Source organism: Salvelinus alpinus, chromosome 3, assembly GCF_045679555.1.
Source record: "Salvelinus alpinus chromosome 3, SLU_Salpinus.1, whole genome shotgun sequence".
NCBI lineage: Eukaryota > Metazoa > Chordata > Actinopteri > Salmoniformes > Salmonidae > Salvelinus > Salvelinus alpinus.
In genome coordinates, this window is record NC_092088.1 from 36,363,909 (window position 1) to 36,389,074 (window position 25,166).

General features: G+C 39.9%; 1 protein-coding gene across 3 annotated transcripts in view; it reads right to left on the minus strand.

Annotated features, from left to right (window-relative positions):
• Positions 1 to 25,166, minus strand: part of wdfy4 (WDFY family member 4) — a 199,370-nt gene that overhangs the window by 125,967 nt on the left and 48,237 nt on the right. For all 3 annotated transcript variants that reach the window (XM_071392623.1, XM_071392622.1, XM_071392624.1), the window contains exon 25: positions 907 to 1,018. In XM_071392623.1, the coding sequence (XP_071248724.1) occupies positions 907 to 1,018 (112 nt within the window). The remainder of the gene's footprint in view (positions 1 to 906; positions 1,019 to 25,166) is intronic.

The following is a 25,166-nucleotide window of genomic DNA, read 5'->3' on the forward strand; positions in this document are numbered from 1 at the left end:
GTGTAATGCCCTGGGTTGTTCTGAACATAATTGACTTATTTGTTTATTTATTGTGAAGACAATTCACACGCCCCTGAATGCACTCATGACTCCTTTCTATGCGCACCAAAATTACGATGTGTTTCTCTGAATTGCCTTGTGAAAGCCTAACACCATAAGATCATATTTTATAACTTAGCTAGTCATGTTGGCATTAGAACAGGCTTTCAAATCATACCCACCTGACCCATATTGCGATTTAGAATAGACAATTTTGGGATTGTGTAAACAATAACAGTAATTGTGTGATGGAGGGGTAGCAGAGTTGTGTTCCTCACAAAACAACTACAAGTGTGCTTGCTCTAGTTCCTCAACGGCACAGCCAGGAAAGCTCAAAAAAGTACTTTATAGTTAGACTCTTCTTTAAGGCATAAAAAGTGCATTGAAATTGGTTAGGGACTGTGCACACTTTGGAGAGGTGTGTTGCCACTTGGAGACACCAGTTAGTCCTCTCACCCAAACCCTTGTCATTTTGTTGTCCAGGAAATGCTACTGAATGCATCCAGAGTATTTTCTGTAAATGTAAAATGCACATAAAATCAACAGTGCCATGTTTGGATTTAGTCTTGTCTCAGGTGACCTGTTGTGTACTCACCTTATCTCCAAACTGTTCCCTTTCAAATGCTACCATGGTTATGCATTTCATATTTATTCTGTAAGAAACATTTCAATTTAGCCCTATCCATATAGGCCAATTCCCACGAGTGTAAAGGGTTAAACAGGAGTTCACTGTGTATTTTGTTAGTCTTAGAAAATAATATGATCCGAATACTAAAGTTTCCCTTTATATAAATACAATTTCACACGTCTTCCACAACAGTTAAGTCCACCAAATTAATTTGAATGAATGCGCTGTTGGTTGTTTACCAAAGTGTCCAACCAGTGCAGCTCCTATGGTGCGTGCAGTGCCAGTCAGGTGGTGGCTGATGTTTTGAGACAGGAACACAGGGGTGGAGTTATCCCTGGACGTGATTCCCATCTGAAATAGAACACACAGGAGACAACATACAATGTGTTACACTCTCAGTACTGTCAGGACTTCCCCGGTCCTCCTAATCACCACAAACAGATACCCCAAACAGTTACCCCAAACAACCACAAACATATACCCCAAACAACCACAAATAGGTACTCCAAACAACCCCAAACAAACACAAACCATAGAAATAGAATGAATAGAACTGGCGTCCTATTCAATGATGGCATAATGGGTGGACTGGCGGCCATTGCGAGTATACCCATAGGAGCAAAGCAAGAAGTAAAAGCAGGAAGTGTACCCATCAATACGTGATGTGATTTGTTGATTCACAACAGTTAACATAATTTGAATGAACGTTCTACATGACCATGGAAAAGATTGCATCACAATACCAGGCAGCCATTTTGAGTGTATCCATGAGTTTACCAGTCAAATTGCCAGCATTAGAGGTTCCAAGCCCATTCTATTAATTCTATGCATATGCCAACCCCAAACAAGTAACCCAAATAACCCCCAAACAACCCCAAATCAGAAATATGGGGTCCTACTAATCACCCCAAACAACCACAAACCACCATAAACAGGTACCCCAAACAACCACAAACAGGTACCCAAACAATCACAAACAGGTAACACAAACAATCACAAACAACTACAAACAATGCAAAACAACCACAAACAACCCCAAATAGATACCCCAAACAACCATTAACAACAGGGAAGCATCCAGCTGCAGATTATGCACGCTTAGGGCACCTGGTCTGCGAACCTCAAAGCGCAAACCTTAACCCTGGGTGGCAGGTAGCCTAGTGGTTAAAGCGTTGGACTAGTAACCAGAAGGTTGCAAGATCAAATCCCCGAGCTGACAAGGTAAAAATCTGTCGTTCTGCCCCTGAACAAGGCACTGTTACTAGGCCGTCATTGAAAATAAGAATTTGTTCTTAACTGACTTGCCTAGTTAAATAAAGGTAAAACAAAACATGTGTCTCAGTTGGTATGGGTGCCTCTAATGCTCTGGACCAGCGCTATAATCTGTCACTAGCTCTGATCAAGGGGATTTAAAAAAATATATATACAGTACCAGTCAAAAGTTTGGATACACCAACTCATTCCAGGGTTTTTCTTTATGTTTACTATTTTCTACATTATAGAATAATAGTGAACACATCAAAACTATAAAAGAACACATATTGAATCATGTAGTAACCAAAAAAGTGTAAAACAAATCTAAATATATTGTAGATTCTTCGAAGTGGCAAATCTTTGCCTTGATGACAGCTTTGCACACTCTTGGCAACCTCTCAACCAGCTTCATGAGGTAGTCACCTGGAATGCATTTCAACCAACAGGTGTTACTTGAAATGTTAAAAGTTAATTTGTAGAATTTCTTTCCTTCTTAATGCGTTTGAGCCAATCAGTTGGTAGGGGTGGTATACAGAAGATAGCCCTATTTGGTAAAAGACCAAGGTCCTGAGCACTCTGAAGCAGGTTTTCATCAAGGATCTCTCTGTAATTTGCTCCGTTCATCTTTCCCTCGATCCTGAGTAGTCTCTATTCCGACCTTTAGCTATGAGACTCGAAATTGAGCACAGGTGCATCCTGTTTCCATTGATCATCCTTGATATGTTTCTACAACTTGATTGGAGTCCACCTGTGGTAAATTCAATTGATTAGACATCATTTGGAAAGGCACACACCTGTCTATATAAGGTCCCAGAGTTGAAAGTGAGTGTCAGAGCAAAAACCAAGCCATGAGGTTGAAGGAATTGTCCGTAGAACTCCGAGAAAGGATTACGTCGAGGCATAGATCTGGGGAAGGGTACCAAAAAATGTCTGCGGCATTGAAGGTCCCCAAGAACACAGTGGCCTCCATCATTCTTAAATGGAAGATGTTTGGAACCACCAAGACTCCTCCTACAGCTGGCCATCCAGCCAAAAGGAGTAATCGGTGGAGAAGCGCCTTGGTCAGGGAGGTGACCAAGAACCCGATGGTCACTCTGACAAAGCTCCAGAGTTGAGGAAGACATCCTCCTCCCTCATTTGATACCCTTCCTGCAGGCTCATCCTGACATGACCCTCCAGCATGACAATGCCACCAGCCATACTGCTCATTCTGTGCGTGATTTCCTGACCACATGTCTGTGGAACTTGTTTAGTTTATGTCTCAGTTGTTGAATCTTGTTATGTTCATACAAATATTTACACATGTTAAGTTTGCTAAAAATAAACGCAGTTGACAGTGAGAGGGCGTTTTGCAGGCAATTCATGTTTGAGGCTTTACTGAGCCGGACAAACTTCTCTCTTCTACGAGAGCCCCAGTGTTTCCCCAGATCAAGTATGCAGACATTTGCGCATCTCCAGTCAGAACAGAACCTGCACAAACTGCTCCCCCCTGACACATTTAATGGCTGGTGCCCGCATTGCCTTTGTTGTTTTCCTTAATAATAACTTTGGATATCTGTGCGTTCCTCTCAAAGTAAGTGCCTCATTATATTATCATTATAGTTTTTGTATATCGTGTTGTCATTTCTACTGTAGCACACCACACCATAGGTATGTATGGAGCATAATGCGTTTACTGTTTAATTCACGTTTTGAAGTGCTGGTGACAAATCCTGCATTCTGATTCTTCATAGATTGTAATGGACAGATTTGATGTGTGTAAATTACTTTTTGGAATTTAATATTTAATGGTGTGGCACCATGTTTGTTGCCATCATACAATGCATTCTGATTTTCGCGTAAACATCTGTCAAACCAAAGATGTTATAACAAAACGAGGTGAAGGGATGGTTCACTTGACTGACTTTGATTGTAATTATTGTTGCTCAGGGTTGCCAGCTCAGACCCTCGTTTCCAGGGGGTTTATTTTTTATTTAGTATATAGACTCCTCCTGTGTTTGCCCCACCATTTATTGATGAATCCCCCATCATAGTAATATTTCCTGCGTCACCATGGCTGCAGGGGCAGTATTGAGTAGCTTGGATGAAAAGGTGCACATTGTAAACGGCCAGCTCCTCAGTCTCAGTTGCTAATATATGCATATTATTATTAGTATTGGATAGAAAACACTCTAAAGTTTCCAAAACTGTCAAAATATTGTCTGTGATTGCAGGCGAAACCCTGAGGAAAATCCAAACAGGAAGTGGCTTCTATTTTGAAAACTCCATGTTCCATAGCCTCCCTTTGCTGGATTTAAAGGGATATGAACCAGATTCCTTTTCCTATCACTTCCTCAAGGTGTCAACAGTCTTCAAACATAGTTTCAGGCTTTTATTTTGAAAAATGAGCCAGAACGATAACATCTCGTCAAGTGGTCACATGAGTTTTGCTCGCGCAACAGAGTTTTGACAGCCATTGTTTTTCCCTCTCCTACTGTGAAAGACATTTGCAGTTGATATATTATCGATTATATATTTTTTAAACAACCTGAGGATTGATTATAAAAAACGTTTGACATGTTTCTGTGGACATTATGGAAACTATTTGGAATTTGTCTGCGTTGTCGTGACCGCTCTTTCCTGTGGATTTCTGATCATAACGCGCCAAACAAACGGAGGTATTTTGGATATAAAAATTATCTTTATGGAACAAAAGGAACATTTGTTGTCTAACTGGGAGTCTCGTGAGTGAAAACATCCGAAGATCATCAAAGGTAAACGATTAATTTGATTGCTTTTCTGATTTTCGTGACCGAGCTACTTGATGCTAAGTGTACTTAATGTTTTGTCGAGCGATCGATAAACTTACACAAACGCTTGGATTGCTTTCGCTGTAAAGCATAATTTCAAAATCTGACACGACAGGTGGATTAACAAAAGGCTAAGCTGTGTTTTCCTATATTGCACTTGTGATTTCATGAATATAAATATTTTTAGTAATATTTATTGAATGTAGCGCTATGCTATTCAACGGTTGTTGATGACACTTATCCCGTTAACGGGATTGCAGCCATAACAAAATAACCCCACGATACCTTCCCCATTTCTACCCCCTATGGACTTCAAATCTCCCACAAATGAAATGTTCCCCCCTAAAATGGTATCACCCATATCTGGCAACCCTGTTTAACTTTTGCACTACAGTTAGGCTAGGCAGTAGGCTTGTATTTGGGATGATGATATGTGGGGTGATAACATTTTATTTGCTTTGTGATTTGTCCAAAACTGTAAACAATTTGTCAAGTCATATGCTTCGGTTATTGTATACACTGTAACAATTACATTGAAGATTTGTAATAGCTGAAAAGTGGCCAAACTCAGTTCATATTTTTCAGGCAAAGGATGCAGCCATCTTTGACTTTGTTTATTTGCGTATTATAGTGATTGGCAATCTGGGATTAGGGAGTTTTCACTTGTCAAACAAACATGGCTGCCATCATAAAGAATTTAGCTTAGCTGACAAGCCTCTCTTTTCTAAACAATATTACATTTCTCAATTTTGCTAACCAGAGATGTGGTACATTGTAAACAAGTCTAGCTATTAGGTCGCTAACTTATGTTTTGTTTTTTTGTCAGCGCAACCTGTTATTTAGACTGGTTTATGGAATGAGTTTGGCTGTGGATGTGTTCCGTGTGATGCTTGGATGATAAAGTTTGAGTTGATCTTTTACAATTTAAAGGTGAAATTGAGAGATAAAGTTGTAAAGACCTTTATTTCCCATCAGTACAAAACATTGTTTAGATGCTTTTCAGACAACAATGCTGTTTGAACATGTTCGTTGCATCATACGTTCTGTTGCTACTGTTCCAACCACATATTTGCGATGGTACGCTGCAAGGACCATTCAACAATGATCACAAATATGTGATTGTATGCATCAAAAGGGTTAACCAATCATCTGTCATCTGAATCAGTACAATACAAGTTGAGTGCCCTTCTCTATATGCATGGTGACAGTCAGCAGTTTTTAGAACCCATAGCGGCCGTCAACTGACTTTCTATAAATTACTATAGTGCCCGAGAATGACCTTGTTTTTCTTAAAATAATATATGTGTCAATATCGCAAAATGAACTTGCAAACAACCTGTTGTTGTATTCGCGTGGCTGTTGTCATCAACCAGAAACCGGAAACAGGGTATGCTGTCATATGACTTCTTTTGGTGTTGTCGATGCAGTGAAACTTGGGGAATAGATTGGGGAATAGATTGTCATGATAACTAGGTTGGTACAGGCGAGCACATCAGCAGTGGAGCATGGAAATTGTTGAAGTGTTTAGCTGAATATAGTCAGCTAACTAGTTGGTTGTTTATTCTTGTTTCTACCAATGTAAATTATATGGAAATGGCCCACGCTGCTTGCTGTAGCAAGCTAGCTAGCTAATTAGTTAGTCTGTCAGGCAAGAAAAGTTGTGTGTAGCAGTAAATATGGGCTGCACTCACGAAGTGTCAACCTCAGCTGTCACTTTCACTAGCTAGCCAAACAGACAAATAACCACCGAAATGAAGGCTAGAATAATTTGTGTTTATCTGTTGGGCTTAGGTTATGGTTTGTCAATTTTGCTAGGTGTAGATATTAATATGCTATACATTGCCTTGTTTTCCTATTATTTGAAAGCCTTCAGCCACGCCCAAGGTCCTAAACGATATCATAACAGCCATCGATAAAGGACAATACTGTGCAGCCGTCTTCATCAACCTGGCCAAGGCTTTCGACTCTGTCAATCACCACAATCTTATCAGCAGACTCACCAGCCTTGGCTTCTCAAATGACTGCCTCGTCTGGTTCACCAACTACTTCTCAGATAGAGTTCAGTGTGTCAAATCGGATGGCCTGTTGTCCGGACCTCTGGCAGTCTCTATGGGGGTGCCACAGGGTTCAATTCCCGGGCCGACTCTTTTCTCTGTATACATCAATGATGTCGCTCTTACTGCTGGTGATTCTCTAATCCATCTATACGCAGACGACACCATTCTGTATACTTCTGGCCCTTCTTTGGACACTGTGTTAACTTCTCTAGGATAGGGGGCAGCATTCTGCATTTTGGATGAAAAGCATGCCCAAATTAAACTGCCTGCTACTCATGCCCAGAAACTAAGATATGCATAAGAAGTTTCTAAAACTGTTTGAATCATGTCTGTGACTATAACAGAACTAATTTGGCAGGCGAAACCCCGAGGACAAACCATTCAGAATTTTATTTTTTTGAGGTCACTCTCTTTTCAATGGGTTTTCATTGGGAATCCAGATTTCTAAGGGACCTTCTTGCAGTTCCTATCGCTTCCACTGGATGTCAAAAGTTTAGAAATTGGTTGAGGTTTTTCCTTTCAGAAATGAAGAAGTAACACTGTTCAGAATGAGGCTCGAGGGAAGTTTACTCTTTGTTAGAGGAGCGTTACACAGAGGCTCGCTACACGTTGTTTTCCTCCGGTATTGAACACAGATCATCCCGTCTTCAATTTTATCGATTATTTACGTAAAAAAATACCTAAAGTTGTATTACAAAAGTAGTTTGAAATGTTTGGACAAAGCTTACAGGTAACTGTTGAGATATTTTGTAGTCACGTTGCGCAAGTTGGAACCGGTGTTTTTCTGGATCAAACGCGCCAAATAAATGGACATTTTGGATATATATCGATGGAATTAATCGAACAAAAGGACCATTTGTGATGTTTATGGGACATATTGGAGTGCCAACAGAAGAAGCTCGTCAAAGGTAAGGCATGAATTATATCTTTATTTCTGCGTTTTGTGTCGTGCCTGGAGGGTTGAAATATGATGGTCTGTGTTTGTTTGCTTGGATGCTATGCTCAGATAATAGCATCGTTTGCTTTCACCGTAAAGCATTTCTGAAATCTGACATGTTGGCTGGATTCACAACAAGTGTAGCTTTAATTTGGTATATTGAATGTTGGATTTCATCAAAGTTTAATTTTTATAGTAATTTATTTGAATTTGGCGCTCTGCATTTTCACTGGATGTTGGCCAGTTGGGACACTAACGTCCAACATATCCCAGAGAGGTTAACAAACCTCCAGACGTGCTTCAATGCCATACAACACTCCTTCAGTGGCCTCCAACTGCTCTTAAATGCAAGTAAAACTAAATGCATGCTCTTCAACCGATCGCTGCCCGCACCCGCCCACCCGTCTAGCATCACTACTTCGGACGGTTCTAACTTAGAATATGTCGACTGTCGTGGAAAATTGCAAGATTATATTTTAATGTTTCTAAGATTGTTATAATGCTTGTATTACATTATAATAGTTGTTACATTCGACAGAATAGAGTATTGTGTGTGTGTTCCACTGAGGATGGGCCTCTATGAGATAGCACTGACAGAGGAGATTTACGATGTCTTTGGGTAATAAAGCCTAAAGAGCATTCCAGATAACATGAGGTAATGTTATTGTGCTATACCGTACCAGGGTGAGACGGGTTCCAGTTTGGCATAGGAGGGGGCCAGACACTGGTCTTTACAATGAGAACTGTTGACACAGCAGTAACTCTCTGCTATGTTTTATAGATATCTTTCATACAAATCTTAACCTTTGTGAACTGTTCCTAAGATCTGTGATTCGTCATGTAAGTTGAGAGGGGTGTATCTTGGCTATAAAAGATCTTTGTAGTTTTCTGGTAGCACTTTCAATGGTTCATTAGAGATAGTGCATCATTGAAAGTCAAAGGCTATTGCAAAACTTATTAAAGATGTAGTTTAAGTATAACTCTGACTGGTGTGTAGTTTGTAACTCTCCTCATTTGGTAAAGCAGAAATATGCCACCACACGACATCTACAAATACCTAGATGTCTGGTTAGACTGTAAACTCTCCTTCCAGACTCACATTAAGCATCTCTAATCCAAAATGAAATCTAGAATCGGCTTCCTATTTCGCAACAAAGCATCCTTCTCATGCTGCCAAACATACCCTCATAAAACTGACTATCCTATCGATCCTTGACTTTGGCGATGTCATTTACAAAATAGCCTCCAACACTCTACTCAGCAAATTAGATGTAGTCTATCACAGTGCCATCGGTTTTGTCACCAAAGCCCCATATACTACCCACCACTGCGACCTGTACGCTCTCGTTGGCTGGCCCTCGCTTCATATTCGTCGCTAAACCCACTGGCCCCATTCATCTAAGTCTTTGTTAGGTAAAGCCCCGCCTTATCTCAGCTCACTGGTCACCATAGCAGCACCCACCCGTAGCATACGCTCCAGCAGGTATATTTCACTCGTCATCCCCAAAGCCAACTCCTATTTGGCCGCCTTTCCTTCCAGTTCTCTGCTGCCAATGACTGGAACGAATTGCAAAAATCCCTGAAGCTGGAGTCTTATATCTCCCTCACTAAATTTAAGCATCAGAGCAGCTTACCGATCATTGTACCTGTACACACCCCATCTGTAAACAGCCCACCCAACTACCTCATCCCCATATTGTTATTTCTTTTTTTGCTCCTTTGCATCCCAGTATCTCCACATGCACATTCATCTTCTGCACATCTATCACTCCAGTGTTAATGCTAAATTGTAATTATTTCGCCACTATGGCCTATTTATTGCCTTACCTCCCTAATCTTACTACATTTGCATACACTGTATATAGATGTTTCTATTGTGTTATTGACTGTACGTTTGTTTATCCCATGTGTAACTCTGTGTTGTTTGTGTCGCACTGCTTTGCTTTATCTTGGCCAGGTCGCAGTTGTAAATGAGAACTTGTTCTCAACTGGCCTACCTGGTTAAATAAAGGTTAAATAAAATAAATATTTTAGCTGTCTTGTTAGGGTAGTAGATGCCGGCTCAGTGGAGCTCATAGGATGAGTTGGACATTTGTTTACACAGTCAGCTTACAAGTTGCTTGTTTTGTCCTGTTTCAACCGATGCAATTCATTTGGAAACTGTCCCAGCTTTGTAACTAATCAGCTAACATTGGTGAACTCTGTATTTATTATGGATTCCCATTAGCTCCCTCAGGCCCCTACTCCACCACTACCACATATCTACGATACAAAATCCATGTTATCGTGTGTGTGTGTGCATGTGTCTGTGCCAATGTTTGTGTTGTTTAACAGTCCCCGCTGTTCCATAAGGTGTATTTTATCTGTTTTTTAAATCTAATTTTACTGCTTGCATCAGTTACTTGATGTGGAATAGAGTTCCATGTAGTCATGGCTCTATGTAGTGCACCTCACATAGTCTGTTCTGGGGTCTGTGAAGAGACCTCTTGTGGCATGTCCTGGGGGGTTTGCATCGGTGTCCGAACTGTGCACCACCACTTCAAACAGAGCTTGGTGCTTTCAACATGTCAATACCTCTCTTAAATACAAGTAGTGATGAAGTCACGCTCTCCTCCACTTTGAGCCAGGAGAGATTGACATGCATATTATTAATATTCCCTCTCTGTGTGTGACAGACTTCTCCCCATCTTAGCTACTGCTGTATCAATATGTTTTGACCATGACAGTTTACAATCCAGGGTTACTCCAAGCAGTTTAGTCACCTCAACTTGCTCAATTTCCACATTATGTATTACAAGATTTAGTGGAGGTTGAGGGTTTAGTTAATGATTTGTCCCAAATACAATGCTTTTAGATTTAGAAATGTTTAGGACTAACTTATTCCTTGCCACCCACTCTGAAACTAACTGCAGCTCTTTGTTAAGTTTTGCAGTCATTTCAGTAGCTGACATGTATAGTGTTGACTATACATAGACACATTGGCTTTACTCAAAGCCATTGGCATGTCATTAGTAAAGATTCAAACACAATTTTTTTTTAAGTTTATGAAGGGGAACAGGCTGACTGGTTGGCTATTTGAGCATGTAAAGGGTTTTGTACTATTCTTAGGTAGCAGAATGACTTTTGCTTCTCTCCAAGCCTGGGGGCACACACTTTCTAGTAGGCTTACATTGAACATCTGGCAAATAAGAGTGGCAATATCGTCCACTATTATCCTCAGTAATTTTCTATCCAAGTTGTCAGACCTCGCTGGCTTGTCATTGTTGATAGACAACAATAATGTTTTCACCTCTTTTTTTTTTTCTTTTTTTTTAATCTTTATTTTAACAGGGAAAACAGACTGAGACCTGGATCTCTTTTACGGCTGTGCCCTGTGTAAACATGTTGACATGTACAGTTTTAGACATACAGACAAGAACATTTCAAAACATACACAATTCAACAGAAACAATAGAAACAATCTTCCACACTCACTTTACGGAATTCATAATTACAATGCTTGTCTTCATAATTTGGTCAGACATACTTTGATGTGTAGTGTCAGCGTTTGTTACTGGCATGTCATGCCTAAATTTGCTAAGCTTGCCAATGAAAAAATAATTTAAGTTGTTGGCAATATCCTTTTTTCCCAACATTTTATATAAGGTGCTCCAAAGCTTTTACTATCATTCTTTATGTAATTAATCTTTGTTTCATAGTGTAGTTTCTTATTTTTATTCAGTTTAGTCACATGATTTCTCAATTTGCAGTACATATGCAAATCGGTTGTGCAGCCAAACATATTTGTCATTCCTTTTGCCTCAACTTCTCAACCAAACAATTGTTCAATTCCTTTTCAATCCAAGGGGATTTAACAGTTTTTACAGTAATTTTCTTAATGAGTACATGCTTATTAGTAACTGGAATAAGTAAAGTCTGTTTGCTCCTCATTACACACCACGGACCAACAAAAATTATTTTTGTCAATAACATAGGAATCACTACAAAACATATTGTATGACCTCTTATACACTATATTAGGCCCAGCCTAAAAAACTTTGGTTTTCCTAGATATGGCTACTATATTGTGATCACTACATCTGATGGATCTGGATATTTCTTTCAAGCAAATTTCTGCAGCATTAGTAAAGATGTGATCAATACATGTCGATGCTTTCATTCCTGTGCTATTTGTAACTACCCTGGTAGGTTGACGTTTTTTCTTGAGTGGGCAGCTTGAGGAAACCAGTCAATATTTGAATCACCCAGCTAAACATACCTCTCTGTTGACATCACATACATTATCAAGCATTTAACACATGTTATCCAGATACTGACTGTTAGCACACGAATGGGCTTTAGGTGGAGGGATAGAGATGTGGAGGGAGGAGTGGAGTGAGAGGAGAGTGGGGGGAGAGAGAAAGAGGAGAGTGAAGAGGAGGGAGAGTAGAGGGAGAGAGGAAGAGGAGAGTGGAGGGAGAGAGGAAGAGCAGAGTGAAGAGGAGGGAGAGGAGAGTGGAGGGAGAAGAACATGGCGAGGAGGGGGAGGGAGAGGAGGGAGATGACAAAGCAGAGGGAGAGGATGAAACAGAGAGAGTGGAGGAGGAAGAGGGAGGAGAAGAGGTAGAGCACACCTGAGACGGGAGCTTACATTTCCATGGAGTGTGTCTACCCCAAGTCCCACCATTCACCCTTGTACCACACAGCCTGGGCCTAAAGTGACAGTGGCAGGGATTTTGGAGATGTTTTAAAAAGTGGTTGGAAGTTATATCTGTTCCAGAGCTTGTAATGGATTACAACAAGAAAATGGCCAAGGTTGACCATCTTGACCAATTGAGGAGCTATTACAATGTTGGACGCACAGGCTGAAAATAGTGGAAGTATGTGTTTTGTGGGAAGCTCAACATTGTCATCAGAAATGTGTACATTGTGTGGGGGACCCTGCAAAAGCCCCTTCCCAGAAACCGCAGACACTGGTCCCTGAAGGCATTCAAAAATGCTGCTTGTGCATTCACTTTGTGATATGGCTACAGGGGCATGAAGAGGGGAGCCAAGAGTGCGGCACCAGTGCGTGTGGACTGAGTTGTAACTCATTTGAACGCAGGCTCCTTTGGGTGCTCTAAGTGTTCTGTGCCACTTTGCAGGATGGGGCGTGCTTCCAGAAGTTCCATGACATGTTGTAGGCTGAATGCAAACACTAAAGTGACATTGTGAAATATTAATTTGTCCTACAAATCTTTTATTTTCTCTGAGCAGTTGTTGTGTTTTGTATCTTCTCTGTTTATCTGTCGCTATTATAAGAATATTTTGAAGATAAGGACTAAAGGACTAAAAACTAGAGTACCTAGGGAAATGTAAATAGGAGTTGGGTTTCAGTTCAACAGCTGTTTAGAATCTGTGGAATGTCCCTCCTGAACTCAGAGTAACGTGTGCTACGGGTGCTACGTTCTGTACTTTGAGTCTGGGTCATTGGTCCAGTTGTACTGCAAGGACCTCTGATTGGTCAATCCGAGGCTATGATGGGGGGTTATAAATGGCATCCTGTCCCTTTGTTCGGTGGAGAAAAATCTGAGGACAGGGAGACTGAACATCTACCTCGCAGCATAACATCTTTGATTTGTCCCCTTCGAATAAACCTATTTTTCTCCCCCAGATTTGCTTTGGGGTTTGTGTTATTGTAGAATAATATCAATTCCTAACACTTTCTAATACTTGTTGCATTCATTGAATTGTTGTCAAAGTAGGCTACTATTTCTACATTTTGTGTCAGGCCTGGTCTGTACTAAATCTTATTGAGAGATGTTACCTACATTTTCCAATAGTCTCTGAATAGTTGTTTGCATTTTTACATTGTTACAGAAGAAAGAATCGTTGTCAATCAAATTACCTACTTTGCGCAGGTTTTGAAATACTTTTTGAATATTGTCCTCTGGTCACATTTTGGATATTTTATTTATTTACATGTGAATAACATTTATAAGTATATTATACATGGTACATTTTGATACGGGGTGTCTTCACACAATGGAAAACAACATTTGTTTTATTCCTATTGACATGAATGCGGTGTCATTTAAGAGAGGTTGGACTCTTTAAAACTAAGTTAACTTTTTTTTGCTATCTCTGTTTGTTTTAAATGTGTGAGAACATGAGCTTTATCTTGAAAATCCTCAGTAAGCTACAGCAGCATTCTATAATTCTACTGGGGTCTAAAGGGTTAAATTCTTCTCTGAAAAAGAGTATTGTATTTGGTCAAACACAATTCTCTCCATCAGTTTACTAAGAACATGCAGGAAACTGATTGTGCGGCTGTTAGAACCAAGAAAGGGTGTTTTGCTATAGCTTCCTTCCACACATGTGAACACACACACTCCTTTAGGCTTTGGTTAAAGATATAGCAAATAGGGCGATACCATTCTCAATAGTTTCCCATCAAGGTTGTCTATACCTTGTGGCTTATCATTATTGATGGATAACAGTAGTTTTTCTACCTCTCCCACATTAACTTGACCAAATTCAAAACATCAATCGTTCTCATTCATTATTAAAAAATGTATACAAAAACCGGATGGTTCACTGTTCAATGTTGTAATTTAACTTCTGAGTTTGTCCATTTTACTAGTGAAATAGTCATTGAAATGATTGGCAATATTGAAAGGTTTTGTTATAAATTAGCCATCAACTTCAATGAACGATAGAGATTAATTGGGGTTTCTGCCCATGATATCATTTAGGTACTCCAAAGTCTTTTTCCATTGTGTTTTATGTCATTTATCTTTGTTTGGTAATATAATTTCATATTTTTTGTTATGTTTAGTCACAACATTTCTCAATTTAGAGTATTTCAACCAATCAGCCCTGAGCAGCCTGATTTGTTTACCACCTCTTTTGCATAATTTCTTTGAACCATATAATTTTTCAAACAGCACCAATCCAAAGGGCACTAAAACAAAAAACCAAGCTCTCTCTCGTTCGTTGCACACTGTCAGGTTTCCAGGTAAAACCTGACAATATCGCAAATATTTTTGCCTGTTGGCTGTACCTGCACCAAAACTCCAGTATTGTTCCTTCATAGCCTGTTCTCTATCTTCCTATTAATTAGGGAGCCAATAGGGCGTTTTCAGCACTTTTATTTCCATGACTGATCAAAACAAAGATGTTATAACAAAACGAGGTGAAGGGATGGTTCACTTGACTGACTTTGATTGTAATTATTGTTGCTCAGGGTTGCCAGCTCAGACCCTCGTTTCCAGGGGGTTTATTTTTTATTTAGTATATAGACTCCTCCTGTGTTTGCCCCACCATTTATTGATGAATCCCCCATCATAGTAATATTTCCTGCGTCACCATGGCTGCAGGGGCAGTATTGAGTAGCTTGGATGAAAAGGTGCACATTGTAAACGGCCAGCTCCTCAGTCTCAGTTGCTAATATATGCATATTATTATTAGTATTGGATAGAAAACACTCTAAAGTTTCCAAAACTGTCAAAATATTGTCTGTGATTGCAGGCGAAACCCTGAGGAAAATCCAAACAGGAAGTGGCTTCTATTTTGAAAACTCCATGTTCCATAGCCTCCCTTTGCTGGATTTAAAGGGATATGAACCAGATTCCTTTTCCTATCACTTCCTCAAGGTGTCAACAGTCTTCAAACATAGTTTCAGGCTTTTATTTTGAAAAATGAGCCAGAACGATAACATCTCGTCAAGTGGTCACATGAGTTTTGCTCGCGCAACAGAGTTTTGACAGCCATTGTTTTTCCCTCTCCTACTGTGAAAGACATTTGCAGTTGATATATTATCGATTATATATTTTTTAAACAACCTGAGGATTGATTATAAAAAACGTTTGACATGTTTCTGTGGACATTATGGAAACTATTTGGAATTTGTCTGCGTTGTCGTGACCGCTCTTTCCTGTGGATTTCTGATCATAACGCGCCAAACAAACGGAGGTATTTTGGATATAAAAATTATCTTTATGGAACAAAAGGAACATTTGTTGTCTAACTGGGAGTCTCGTGAGTGAAAACATCCGAAGATCATCAAAGGTAAACGATTAATTTGATTGCTTTTCTGATTTTCGTGACCGAGCTACTTGATGCTAAGTGTACTTAATGTTTTGTCGAGCGATCGATAAACTTACACAAACGCTTGGATTGCTTTCGCTGTAAAGCATAATTTCAAAATCTGACACGACAGGTGGATTAACAAAAGGCTAAGCTGTGTTTTCCTATATTGCACTTGTGAATGCATGAATATAAATATTTTTAGTAATATTTATTGAATGTAGCGCTATGCTATTCAACGGTTGTTGATGACACTTATCCCGTTAACGGGATTGCAGCCATAACAAAATAACCCCACGATACCTTCCCCATTTCTACCCCCTATGGACTTCAAATCTCCCACAAATGAAATGTTCCCCCCTAAAATGGTATCACCCATATCTGGCAACCCTGTTTAACTTTTGCACTACAGTTAGGCTAGGCAGTAGGCTTGTATTTGGGATGATGATATGTGGGGTGATAACATTTTATTTGCTTTGTGATTTGTCCAAAACTGTAAACAATTTGTCAAGTCATATGCTTCGGTTATTGTATACACTGTAACAATTACATTGAAGATTTGTAATAGCTGAAAAGTGGCCAAACTCAGTTCATATTTTTCAGGCAAAGGATGCAGCCATCTTTGACTTTGTTTATTTGCGTATTATAGTGATTGGCAATCTGGGATTAGGGAGTTTTCACTTGTCAAACAAACATGGCTGCCATCATAAAGAATTTAGCTTAGCTGACAAGCCTCTCTTTTCTAAACAATATTACATTTCTCAATTTTGCTAACCAGAGATGTGGTACATTGTAAACAAGTCTAGCTATTAGGTCGCTAACTTATGTTTTGTTTTTTTGTCAGCGCAACCTGTTATTTAGACTGGTTTATGGAATGAGTTTGGCTGTGGATGTGTTCCGTGTGATGCTTGGATGATAAAGTTTGAGTTGATCTTTTACAATTTAAAGGTGAAATTGAGAGATAAAGTTGTAAAGACCTTTATTTCCCATCAGTACAAAACATTGTTTAGATGCTTTTCAGACAACAATGCTGTTTGAACATGTTCGTTGCATCATACGTTCTGTTGCTACTGTTCCAACCACATATTTGCGATGGTACGCTGCAAGGACCATTCAACAATGATCACAAATATGTGATTGTATGCATCAAAAGGGTTAACCAATCATCTGTCATCTGAATCAGTACAATACAAGTTGAGTGCCCTTCTCTATATGCATGGTGACAGTCAGCAGTTTTTAGAACCCATAGCGGCCGTCAACTGACTTTCTATAAATTACTATAGTGCCCGAGAATGACCTTGTTTTTCTTAAAATAATATATGTGTCAATATCGCAAAATGAACTTGCAAACAACCTGTTGTTGTATTCGCGTGGCTGTTGTCATCAACCAGAAACCGGAAACAGGGTATGCTGTCATATGACTTCTTTTGGTGTTGTCGATGCAGTGAAACTTGGGGAATAGATTGGGGAATAGATTGTCATGATAACTAGGTTGGTACAGGCGAGCACATCAGCAGTGGAGCATGGAAATTGTTGAAGTGTTTAGCTGAATATAGTCAGCTAACTAGTTGGTTGTTTATTCTTGTTTCTACCAATGTAAATTATATGGAAATGGCCCACGCTGCTTGCTGTAGCAAGCTAGCTAGCTAATTAGTTAGTCTGTCAGGCAAGAAAAGTTGTGTGTAGCAGTAAATATGGGCTGCACTCACGAAGTGTCAACCTCAGCTGTCACTTTCACTAGCTAGCCAAACAGACAAATAACCACCGAAATGAAGGCTAGAATAATTTGTGTTTATCTGTTGGGCTTAGGTTATGGTTTGTCAATTTTGCTAGGTGTAGATATTAATATGCTATACATTGCCTTGTTTTCCTATTATTTGAAAGCCTTCAGCCACGCCCAAGGTCCTAAACGATATCATAACAGCCATCGATAAAGGACAATACTGTGCAGCCGTCTTCATCAACCTGGCCAAGGCTTTCGACTCTGTCAATCACCACAATCTTATCAGCAGACTCACCAGCCTTGGCTTCTCAAATGACTGCCTCGTCTGGTTCACCAACTACTTCTCAGATAGAGTTCAGTGTGTCAAATCGGATGGCCTGTTGTCCGGACCTCTGGCAGTCTCTATGGGGGTGCCACAGGGTTCAATTCCCGGGCCGACTCTTTTCTCTGTATACATCAATGATGTCGCTCTTACTGCTGGTGATTCTCTAATCCATCTATACGCAGACGACACCATTCTGTATACTTCTGGCCCTTCTTTGGACACTGTGTTAACTTCTCTAGGATAGGGGGCAGCATTCTGCATTTTGGATGAAAAGCATGCCCAAATTAAACTGCCTGCTACTCATGCCCAGAAACTAAGATATGCATAAGAAGTTTCTAAAACTGTTTGAATCATGTCTGTGACTATAACAGAACTAATTTGGCAGGCGAAACCCCGAGGACAAACCATTCAGAATTTTATTTTTTTGAGGTCACTCTCTTTTCAATGGGTTTTCATTGGGAATCCAGATTTCTAAGGGACCTTCTTGCAGTTCCTATCGCTTCCACTGGATGTCAAAAGTTTAGAAATTGGTTGAGGTTTTTCCTTTCAGAAATGAAGAAGTAACACTGTTCAGAATGAGGCTCGAGGGAAGTTTACTCTTTGTTAGAGGAGCGTTACACAGAGGCTCGCTACACGTTGTTTTCCTCCGGTATTGAACACAGATCATCCCGTCTTCAATTTTATCGATTATTTACGTAAAAAAATACCTAAAGTTGTATTACAAAAGTAGTTTGAAATGTTTGGACAAAGCTTACAGGTAACTGTTGAGATATTTTGTAGTCACGTTGCGCAAGTTGGAACCGGTGTTTTTCTGGATCAAACGCGCCAAATAAATGGACATTTTGGATATATATCGATGGAATTAATCGAACAAAAGGACCATTTGTGATGTTTATGGGACATATTGGAGTGCCAACAGAAGAAGCTCGTCAAAGGTAAGGCATGAATTATATCTTTATTTCTGCGTTTTGTGTCGTGCCTGGAGGGTTGAAATATGATGGTCTGTGTTTGTTTGCTTGGATGCTATGCTCAGATAATAGCATCGTTTGCTTTCACCGTAAAGCATTTCTGAAATCTGACATGTTGGCTGGATTCACAACAAGTGTAGCTTTAATTTGGTATATTGAATGTTGGATTTCATCAAAGTTTAATTTTTATAGTAATTTATTTGAATTTGGCGCTCTGCATTTTCACTGGATGTTGGCCAGTTGGGACACTAACGTCCAACATATCCCAGAGAGGTTAACAAACCTCCAGACGTGCTTCAATGCCATACAACACTCCTTCAGTGGCCTCCAACTGCTCTTAAATGCAAGTAAAACTAAATGCATGCTCTTCAACCGATCGCTGCCCGCACCCGCCCACCCGTCTAGCATCACTACTTCGGACGGTTCTAACTTAGAATATGTCGACTGTCGTGGAAAATTGCAAGATTATATTTTAATGTTTCTAAGATTGTTATAATGCTTGTATTACATTATAATAGTTGTTACATTCGACAGAATAGAGTATTGTGTGTGTGTTCCACTGAGGATGGGCCTCTATGAGATAGCACTGACAGAGGAGATTTACGATGTCTTTGGGTAATAAAGCCTAAAGAGCATTCCAGATAACATGAGGTAATGTTATTGTGCTATACCGTACCAGGGTGAGACGGGTTCCAGTTTGGCATAGGAGGGGGCCAGACACTGGTCTTTACAATGAGAACTGTTGACACAGCAGTAACTCTCTGCTATGTTTTATAGATATCTTTCATACAAATCTTAACCTTTGTGAACTGTTCCTAAGATCTGTGATTCGTCATGTAAGTTGAGAGGGGTGTATCTTGGCTATAAAAGATCTTTGTAGTTTTCTGGTAGCACTTTCAATGGTTCATTAGAGATAGTGCATCATTGAAAGTCAAAGGCTATTGCAAAACTTATTAAAGATGTAGTTTAAGTATAACTCTGACTGGTGTGTAGTTTGTAACTCTCCTCATTTGGTAAAGCAGAAATATGCCACCACACGACATCTACAAATACCTAGATGTCTGGTTAGACTGTAAACTCTCCTTCCAGACTCACATTAAGCATCTCTAATCCAAAATGAAATCTAGAATCGGCTTCCTATTTCGCAACAAAGCATCCTTCTCATGCTGCCAAACATACCCTCATAAAACTGACTATCCTATCGATCCTTGACTTTGGCGATGTCATTTACAAAATAGCCTCCAACACTCTACTCAGCAAATTAGATGTAGTCTATCACAGTGCCATCGGTTTTGTCACCAAAGCCCCATATACTACCCACCACTGCGACCTGTACGCTCTCGTTGGCTGGCCCTCGCTTCATATTCGTCGCTAAACCCACTGGCCCCATTCATCTAAGTCTTTGTTAGGTAAAGCCCCGCCTTATCTCAGCTCACTGGTCACCATAGCAGCACCCACCCGTAGCATACGCTCCAGCAGGTATATTTCACTCGTCATCCCCAAAGCCAACTCCTATTTGGCCGCCTTTCCTTCCAGTTCTCTGCTGCCAATGACTGGAACGAATTGCAAAAATCCCTGAAGCTGGAGTCTTATATCTCCCTCACTAAATTTAAGCATCAGAGCAGCTTACCGATCATTGTACCTGTACACACCCCATCTGTAAACAGCCCACCCAACTACCTCATCCCCATATTGTTATTTCTTTTTTTGCTCCTTTGCATCCCAGTATCTCCACATGCACATTCATCTTCTGCACATCTATCACTCCAGTGTTAATGCTAAATTGTAATTATTTCGCCACTATGGCCTATTTATTGCCTTACCTCCCTAATCTTACTACATTTGCATACACTGTATATAGATGTTTCTATTGTGTTATTGACTGTACGTTTGTTTATCCCATGTGTAACTCTGTGTTGTTTGTGTCGCACTGCTTTGCTTTATCTTGGCCAGGTCGCAGTTGTAAATGAGAACTTGTTCTCAACTGGCCTACCTGGTTAAATAAAGGTTAAATAAAATAAATATTTTAGCTGTCTTGTTAGGGTAGTAGATGCCGGCTCAGTGGAGCTCATAGGATGAGTTGGACATTTGTTTACACAGTCAGCTTACAAGTTGCTTGTTTTGTCCTGTTTCAACCGATGCAATTCATTTGGAAACTGTCCCAGCTTTGTAACTAATCAGCTAACATTGGTGAACTCTGTATTTATTATGGATTCCCATTAGCTCCCTCAGGCCCCTACTCCACCACTACCACATATCTACGATACAAAATCCATGTTATCGTGTGTGTGTGTGCATGTGTCTGTGCCAATGTTTGTGTTGTTTAACAGTCCCCGCTGTTCCATAAGGTGTATTTTATCTGTTTTTTAAATCTAATTTTACTGCTTGCATCAGTTACTTGATGTGGAATAGAGTTCCATGTAGTCATGGCTCTATGTAGTGCACCTCACATAGTCTGTTCTGGGGTCTGTGAAGAGACCTCTTGTGGCATGTCCTGGGGGGTTTGCATCGGTGTCCGAACTGTGCACCACCACTTCAAACAGAGCTTGGTGCTTTCAACATGTCAATACCTCTCTTAAATACAAGTAGTGATGAAGTCACGCTCTCCTCCACTTTGAGCCAGGAGAGATTGACATGCATATTATTAATATTCCCTCTCTGTGTGTGACAGACTTCTCCCCATCTTAGCTACTGCTGTATCAATATGTTTTGACCATGACAGTTTACAATCCAGGGTTACTCCAAGCAGTTTAGTCACCTCAACTTGCTCAATTTCCACATTATGTATTACAAGATTTAGTGGAGGTTGAGGGTTTAGTTAATGATTTGTCCCAAATACAATGCTTTTAGATTTAGAAATGTTTAGGACTAACTTATTCCTTGCCACCCACTCTGAAACTAACTGCAGCTCTTTGTTAAGTTTTGCAGTCATTTCAGTAGCTGACATGTATAGTGTTGACTATACATAGACACATTGGCTTTACTCAAAGCCATTGGCATGTCATTAGTAAAGATTCAAACACAATTTTTTTTTAAGTTTATGAAGGGGAACAGGCTGACTGGTTGGCTATTTGAGCATGTAAAGGGTTTTGTACTATTCTTAGGTAGCAGAATGACTTTTGCTTCTCTCCAAGCCTGGGGGCACACACTTTCTAGTAGGCTTACATTGAACATCTGGCAAATAAGAGTGGCAATATCGTCCACTATTATCCTCAGTAATTTTCTATCCAAGTTGTCAGACCTCGCTGGCTTGTCATTGTTGATAGACAACAATAATGTTTTCACCTCTTTTTTTTTTTCTTTTTTTTTAATCTTTATTTTAACAGGGAAAACAGACTGAGACCTGGATCTCTTTTACGGCTGTGCCCTGTGTAAACATGTTGACATGTACAGTTTTAGACATACAGACAAGAACATTTCAAAACATACACAATTCAACAGAAACAATAGAAACAATCTTCCACACTCACTTTACGGAATTCATAATTACAATGCTTGTCTTCATAATTTGGTCAGACATACTTTGATGTGTAGTGTCAGCGTTTGTTACTGGCATGTCATGCCTAAATTTGCTAAGCTTGCCAATGAAAAAATAATTTAAGTTGTTGGCAATATCCTTTTTTCCCAACATTTTATATAAGGTGCTCCAAAGCTTTTACTATCATTCTTTATGTAATTAATCTTTGTTTCATAGTGTAGTTTCTTATTTTTATTCAGTTTAGTCACATGATTTCTCAATTTGCAGTACATATGCAAATCGGTTGTGCAGCCAAACATATTTGTCATTCCTTTTGCCTCAACTTCTCAACCAAACAATTGTTCAATTCCTTTTCAATCCAAGGGGATTTAACAGTTTTTACAGTAATTTTCTTAATGAGTACATGCTTATTAGTAACTGGAATAAGTAAAGTCTGTTTGCTCCTCATTACACACCACGGACCAACAAAAATTATTTTTGTCAATAACATAGGAATCACTACAAAACATATTGTATGACCTCTTATACACTATATTAGGCCCAGCCTAAAAAACTTTGGTTTTCCTAGATATGGCTACTATATTGTGATCACTACATCTGATGGATCTGGATATTTCTTTCAAGCAAATTTCTGCAGCATTAGTAAAGATGTGATCAATACATGTCGATGCTTTCATTCCTGTGCTATTTGTAACTACCCTGGTAGGTTGACGTTTTTTCTTGAGTGGGCAGCTTGAGGAAACCAGTCAATATTTGAATCACCCAGCTAAACATACCTCTCTGTTGACATCACATACATTATCAAGCATTTAACACATGTTATCCAGATACTGACTGTTAGCACACGAATGGGCTTTAGGTGGAGGGATAGAGATGTGGAGGGAGGAGTGGAGTGAGAGGAGAGTGGGGGGAGAGAGAAAGAGGAGAGTGAAGAGGAGGGAGAGTAGAGGGAGAGAGGAAGAGGAGAGTGGAGGGAGAGAGGAAGAGCAGAGTGAAGAGGAGGGAGAGGAGAGTGGAGGGAGAAGAACATGGCGAGGAGGGGGAGGGAGAGGAGGGAGATGACAAAGCAGAGGGAGAGGATGAAACAGAGAGAGTGGAGGAGGAAGAGGGAGGAGAAGAGGTAGAGCACACCTGAGACGGGAGCTTACATTTCCATGGAGTGTGTCTACCCCAAGTCCCACCATTCACCCTTGTACCACACAGCCTGGGCCTAAAGTGACAGTGGCAGGGATTTTGGAGATGTTTTAAAAAGTGGTTGGAAGTTATATCTGTTCCAGAGCTTGTAATGGATTACAACAAGAAAATGGCCAAGGTTGACCATCTTGACCAATTGAGGAGCTATTACAATGTTGGACGCACAGGCTGAAAATAGTGGAAGTATGTGTTTTGTGGGAAGCTCAACATTGTCATCAGAAATGTGTACATTGTGTGGGGGACCCTGCAAAAGCCCCTTCCCAGAAACCGCAGACACTGGTCCCTGAAGGCATTCAAAAATGCTGCTTGTGCATTCACTTTGTGATATGGCTACAGGGGCATGAAGAGGGGAGCCAAGAGTGCGGCACCAGTGCGTGTGGACTGAGTTGTAACTCATTTGAACGCAGGCTCCTTTGGGTGCTCTAAGTGTTCTGTGCCACTTTGCAGGATGGGGCGTGCTTCCAGAAGTTCCATGACATGTTGTAGGCTGAATGCAAACACTAAAGTGACATTGTGAAATATTAATTTGTCCTACAAATCTTTTATTTTCTCTGAGCAGTTGTTGTGTTTTGTATCTTCTCTGTTTATCTGTCGCTATTATAAGAATATTTTGAAGATAAGGACTAAAGGACTAAAAACTAGAGTACCTAGGGAAATGTAAATAGGAGTTGGGTTTCAGTTCAACAGCTGTTTAGAATCTGTGGAATGTCCCTCCTGAACTCAGAGTAACGTGTGCTACGGGTGCTACGTTCTGTACTTTGAGTCTGGGTCATTGGTCCAGTTGTACTGCAAGGACCTCTGATTGGTCAATCCGAGGCTATGATGGGGGGTTATAAATGGCATCCTGTCCCTTTGTTCGGTGGAGAAAAATCTGAGGACAGGGAGACTGAACATCTACCTCGCAGCATAACATCTTTGATTTGTCCCCTTCGAATAAACCTATTTTTCTCCCCCAGATTTGCTTTGGGGTTTGTGTTATTGTAGAATAATATCAATTCCTAACACTTTCTAATACTTGTTGCATTCATTGAATTGTTGTCAAAGTAGGCTACTATTTCTACATTTTGTGTCAGGCCTGGTCTGTACTAAATCTTATTGAGAGATGTTACCTACATTTTCCAATAGTCTCTGAATAGTTGTTTGCATTTTTACATTGTTACAGAAGAAAGAATCGTTGTCAATCAAATTACCTACTTTGCGCAGGTTTTGAAATACTTTTTGAATATTGTCCTCTGGTCACATTTTGGATATTTTATTTATTTACATGTGAATAACATTTATAAGTATATTATACATGGTACATTTTGATACGGGGTGTCTTCACACAATGGAAAACAACATTTGTTTTATTCCTATTGACATGAATGCGGTGTCATTTAAGAGAGGTTGGACTCTTTAAAACTAAGTTAACTTTTTTTTGCTATCTCTGTTTGTTTTAAATGTGTGAGAACATGAGCTTTATCTTGAAAATCCTCAGTAAGCTACAGCAGCATTCTATAATTCTACTGGGGTCTAAAGGGTTAAATTCTTCTCTGAAAAAGAGTATTGTATTTGGTCAAACACAATTCTCTCCATCAGTTTACTAAGAACATGCAGGAAACTGATTGTGCGGCTGTTAGAACCAAGAAAGGGTGTTTTGCTATAGCTTCCTTCCACACATGTGAACACACACACTCCTTTAGGCTTTGGTTAAAGATATAGCAAATAGGGCGATACCATTCTCAATAG